The 5,526-nt window shown below is 45.3% G+C and overlaps 1 protein-coding gene across 1 annotated transcript in view; it reads left to right on the top strand.

Annotated features, from left to right (window-relative positions):
* Window positions 1-427: 427 nt before the first annotated feature.
* Window positions 428-5,526, top strand: part of jam3a (junctional adhesion molecule 3a) — a 29,980-nt gene continuing 24,881 nt past the window's right edge. The window contains exon 1 of the mRNA XM_063207320.1: window positions 428-519. Coding sequence (XP_063063390.1) covers window positions 471-519 — 49 coding nt within the window. The 5' untranslated portion in view covers window positions 428-470. The remainder of the gene's footprint in view (window positions 520-5,526) is intronic.

The following is a 5,526-nucleotide window of genomic DNA, read 5'->3' as shown; positions in this document are numbered from 1 at the left end:
GCCAACAGACAAACTACATTCACTACATTACCCACTAGATATCTCTCTGCCGTTGAATTATTCCTTTACTGTATTCCGTGATTGTTTGATGACGTATCACACACCTTCATGAGTATTATAGAAGTGCAATTATTTGTCTCATCGCCTCATCATATATGCATATTAAAAGTTTGTTAATAGTGTATGTCCTTTAAAGGTTAGTCTACAATTAGATGTTTAGATATTAACATCAAATAATATTTTCGATTAGAATTAGACCTGTACATCATCCCAACGTTCCAAACAAATGTTGCCCGACTGAAAATATAGCAAGCATCATCAGCAAAATGCCTCTCGCACCGCCTTGAAACATTTCCGGTTTAGATGGTACCTTTTTTCCGCTAAATTGTCCTTGTAGCTATGGAAACCTGTCAGCGAGCAGCATCCAGCGGCTCTTGTGTGTGCTGGACCACTCCACAACCAGCTTCAAGATGGCGCAAACACTGCACAGTGTGTTTCTCCTCTTCTGCTTCGCTATCAGTAAGTCCCACTGTCTGTCATCTACGCGCTCTATGATTTATGATTTATATGACCGCATATTTGTTCGGATGTTATGCTGAATATCGATATCATCCTTCAGCCCAGGTGTTATATTTCTTTTGCTTGTTATTATGGCAAACATTAGCGCGCTAGCTCGGTTGTAGCTCCGTTTAACCACAGCGTCCGAACTGCCCCGCGGAATTGGCGTTGGCTGTGAATTGGGGTTCGGAGTGAACAATTAGCCAGATTGACACGTTTTGAAATATTAGCCAATTGTCAATGCTGAGGTAATTTCCACAGGGAAGAACTGGCGAATTTGAACGGATTTAGGTGTTGTTTTGTTCTCCGTTTACAATGCAAAGCAGTGGAGGCTCACCTGGTTTATGTGATTAGATTATATCAGCTGATTTGATTTCAATTCGCTCTGCTTCAAAACTGCAACTTCCCCTGAAATTGTTGTTGTCTCGAGCGCAGTGCTACACAAAAAAATCCGAAGGGGTCACTTCAATGCACGTGCTTGACAGTGTTTGGTGGATTATTCGGAGTGTGTGTTGTTTTTTGTTCAAAAGAGGTTATCCCGTTATCCCGTCCTGTCCGTGCAGTGAGAAGAGAGATTATTAGTTTTGCAGGGCTATTGTGCAGATTATGAGCAGACTACAAATGCTTATGCAGCTACAATACGACGGCATGTGTTACAGATACGCGGCTTCATGCCTGCCAGAGCGGGCTACATATCCGTTTACACCGACAGGGCAGGCACTGGCAGTCCGCTTGGCGTCTCGCCTTGCAACATGGACTGCACCTCACATGAAGCTCCTATATGCAACCCAACGCACACATCACCACCCCGGAGCTCCGATTGTGTGTGTGTCAATATGTGCGTTACACTATCCTACCGATAGCGGAACCTCTGTCATAGCCAAGGTCATTGGGAGTGATCCTGTCAGAAGTACAGATCATATGATCAGGAATGCCACTGTCCCAAACTGACAACAAACGACAGACAAGAGAGTAGGAAGTGCGCATTTGGAGACAAGCGAGTTAAACTCGGAGGAGGATTGACGATAACAGGGCTATTCTTGAACTTGTTTGACAGTTCAGCGGAGACTTGGCAGTGTGTTATGTGTTTGTGTATGTGTCTTTTTCAGTGTGTGTGTGTGTGTGTGTGTGTGTGAGAGAGAGAGAGAGAGAGAGAGAGCTCAGAGGACATGTCCCCCCTCCTCTTAAGGCAGTGGAGGAATGCTTGGGAAAGGCTTTTTTTAGACGCAGTAAATCTCTAGCACTCTGGGGATGGGCGTACGGCCCCAGCAGTTTTCCATTCTGCGTGTGTGTGTGTGTGTGTGTGTGTGTGTGTGTGAGTGTGTGTGTGTGTGTGTGTGTGTGTGTGTGTGTGAGTGTGTGTAGCACTAATTGCTCCGGTGGGGAGATGATGACACGCAGAACCCCTCCAACAAGTTGTCCTGTCGGCACTCTTAGCCTGACAGGTTGGAAACTGTATTTGTGTGTGTGTGTGTGTGTGTGTGTGTGTGTGTGCATGCGTGCATGTACAGCACAAGTACGCCTACGCACAACTCTTTCTTTGGCCTGCTAACCTTTACTTGTACAGGTGGTTTACAAAAGGGTCTTTATTATGAAACTGTGTGTGTGTGTGCGCACGTGTGTGTGTGCGTGCGTGCACCCGTGTGTGCGTGCGTGTGTGTGTCTGTCCGTGACGCACTCGTACACAAGACTCCAAGCAGTGGGTCCTCGCACTCTCTGTGACAGAGTCCCCTGTCGGCCCACAGCTTGTTTCATGTTGTGTCGTCTTGAATACTGAGCTGTGTGTGTCTCAAACCAGTGGACCAGTCTGAAACAGTGCGGTGCAGTGTGCTGCCAAGACTTTCTTGCAAAGGAGAGAGAGACGTACAGAGAGAGAGAGAAAGAGAGAGAGAGAGGTAGAGAGAGAGAGACGTAGAGAGAGAGAGAGAGAGAGAGAGAGAGAGAGAGAGAGAGAGAGAGAGAGAGAGAGAGAGAGAGAGGAGGAGGAGGAAGAGAGTGGTAGTGGAAGAGAGAGAAAGAGAGAGGGAGGAGGAAGAGAGAGAGGGGGAGAGCGTGGAAGAGAGAGAAAGAGAGAGGGAATGGAAGAGAAAGAAAGAGGGAGATAGAGGGAAAGAAAAAAAAGAGGGGGAGAGAGAGAGAGAGAGAGAGAGAGAGAGAGAGGTCTGTCAGGCCACTTCAGACTCCCCGAGAGGATAAAGGCACAAACACAACGCACGCCAGCTGAGACGACGAACCGAGACTTCTTCCTCCATATCCCCCGTCCCCCTTTTCACCGGAGCCCTCCATCAACCCACATGCTCTTTAACTTCCCTTTCTTTATGCCTTTCCTTCTCTCTGTCCTTTTCCACTCCAGAGTTCTCTTCTTCTTCTTCGTCTTCTTCTTCGTCTTCTTCGTCTTCTTCTTCTTCGTCTTCTCTCTCTCCCCCTCTCCATCTCTCTCTAGTTCTCGCTCCCCTCTGGCCTCATTCCTTTTTCCGTTTCTTTCTTTCTTTCTTTCTTTCTTTCTTTCTTTCTTTCTTTCTGTTAAGAAATTCTCTGCATTTATATATGTATTATTGAAAATATAAAAGTATAACTTGTAGTTTGGACTTTTGTTTGCTGTGTTTCTAGTTAAACTCTGTTTGGTTAAACCCTGTGTGAATTCTGTTCCTGTGTGAGCTCTTGCTGTAATGTATGTGACATATGTTGGAGAAGATAGGCCATCTCCTCAACGGTTGTCTCAGATAAGTTACCACTTCTCTGAACTATTGTCTTGTCTGTTTCTCCTTTTTGTCAACTGAACTATGACCTTATTTGGTTCTGTTTCTCCTTTCTGTCAGCTGAATTATGACCTTACTTGGTTAAGCTAAAGATTCCGTTAGTGTTAGGGGCAAATAAAAGCATGAGACCACTGTTAGCAGACCGGGGCTTGTGTCATTGCTGTAACATCTCTGTGATGGACAGGACCCCCATTCTGCTGCAGAATGTTAAAATCTACCTCTGTCTCCTGTGTGTGTTTTCTTTCAGGTTGAATTTGATAAGGTGATACAGTGAATTTATTCACACTTTCTTTCTTTCTTTCTTTCTTTCTTTCTTTACATGACATCTCTCTTTCTCTGTTCTCCCTCCCCCATGGCTTCTCTCTCTGTCTGTTTCTGTTTCACTCCTCCTTTGTTCTGTTTTTAAACTGTCCCACTTGAGGGTCTCAAGCCTGTCTAATTTGGAGAGGCGTCAGGCCTGTTTCTCACTGCTCCATGTGGGGTGTCTGTGTGTGTGTGTGTGTGTGTGCGTGTGCGTGTGCGCGCGTGCGTGCGTGCGTTGCGGGGTGGGGGGTGTCTCTGTGAGACTGTGTGTGTGTGTGTGTGTGTGTGTTCGGAGTGGTCCATGAAACTGTTTCACTGTGATTTATGTGTGGTGTGTGTTTGTCTGTCTGAAAGTCAGATGGGTGTGCTATGTATGACGTCAGCAGAGTTGCTTGACTGACACGAACGGAAGCGGGTCAGACCGGGGGGTGGCTGTGTGCGGGGTCGGAGTGTGTGTGTGTGTGTGTGTGGAGCCTCAGTGGGTGTGCGTACAGGACGTCAGAATTGGGAAGGGATATTGGGTGGCGGGATAGGGGGAAAAAAACTGTTGGACTTAACTCATTCTGGGGGGAGGTTCTGTTATTGGCCAAACTATATTTGTTGAATTGCATTGCTTTAGTTAGTATAATAGACAAGGTTCTTAATCACAGTGGAATGTGCCCTATTCTTCTGTGTACAATAAAGCATTGTCATGCATAATGAGGGTTCCCATAGTGCCGGTTGACAAGCAGCATCGCCTCGTTAGAGGACCAGTGCCACAGCTGGACAGGATGTAGCCTACACTATAGGACCAGGATATCAACTCAGGCCCGGCCCGGACCGGCCCGCGAGATCATTTCATTTCAAATATGTATTGCAATTGGCCCACACACACCATTAATATCAAGTCAAGTCAAGAGTACTTTATTGTCAAAAATCTATGTAACAGGGTTAGCACAGAAGTTTGAAATTGCGTTTGATCAGTCTCCAATGTGCAGTTTAACTAAAAACATTTTTAATAAGACATTGACAATAATCTCTCTCTCTCTCTCTCTCTCTCTCTCTCTCTCTCTCTCTCTCTCTCTCTCTCTCTCTCACACACACACAACTAACCTACTTGTACATGAATTTACAATATAGTAACATGATTTATGTATCAAGGGGGGTGATGCATGCACAATTGAGCCCATTAAAAAAAATGTGTTTGGCCCGTTACTTCATCCCAGATTTTCAATTTGGCCTCCTGTGTATTTGAGTTTGACATCCCTGCTATAGCTTAGGACATACAGTAACTTACATTGCCATCAGGTCACTATGGTTTGATTTTAAATAGCCTACATATTACACATAGGCCTAGGACTACCTCTCATCAGCACATAGGACATATAGGTCCTGGGGTGTGTGTGTGTGTGTGTGTGTGTGTGTGTGTGTGTGTGTGTGTGTGTGTGTGTGTGTGTGTGTGTGTGTGTGTGTGTGTGTGTGTGTCTGTGTCTCTGTGTGTTCGTTCGTTAACTTGATGTGTGTGTGTTTATGTGTTCGTTCATTAACTCGATGACCCCGTCTTGTTTACATCATGACCTTAATTACGTTCGGGTCTCTTCACGTTCCCACACTTTACACAGCAAATGAAAGGATGTCGTCTCTAAATGACAGGAGGATGTTACTGGAACTAACATCTCCCCAGGGACAGTTGCTGTTCTTGTGTGTTGTTATGTTGTTATCTCTACCAGGAAGTTGTCATTATTATGTGTGGAGTGTTGATGCGTTGTCTGACTGGTAGAATGTTGATAGTTTGTCTGTTTTGCAGTTGGTGGTAGAATGTTGACACTTTGTTGATGGACTGTTGATGTGTTGGCTTTCTGTACTGCTACATTGTCAATGTGTTTATGTCTGAACTGGTAGAATGTTGACATTTTGTGTGCAGTGC

Source organism: Engraulis encrasicolus, chromosome 9 (assembly GCF_034702125.1).
Source record: "Engraulis encrasicolus isolate BLACKSEA-1 chromosome 9, IST_EnEncr_1.0, whole genome shotgun sequence".
In the NCBI taxonomy this organism is placed as follows: Eukaryota; Metazoa; Chordata; class Actinopteri; order Clupeiformes; family Engraulidae; genus Engraulis; species Engraulis encrasicolus.
Note: the sequence above shows the minus strand (reverse complement) of the source record. Positions and strands in the feature narration are given on the sequence as shown.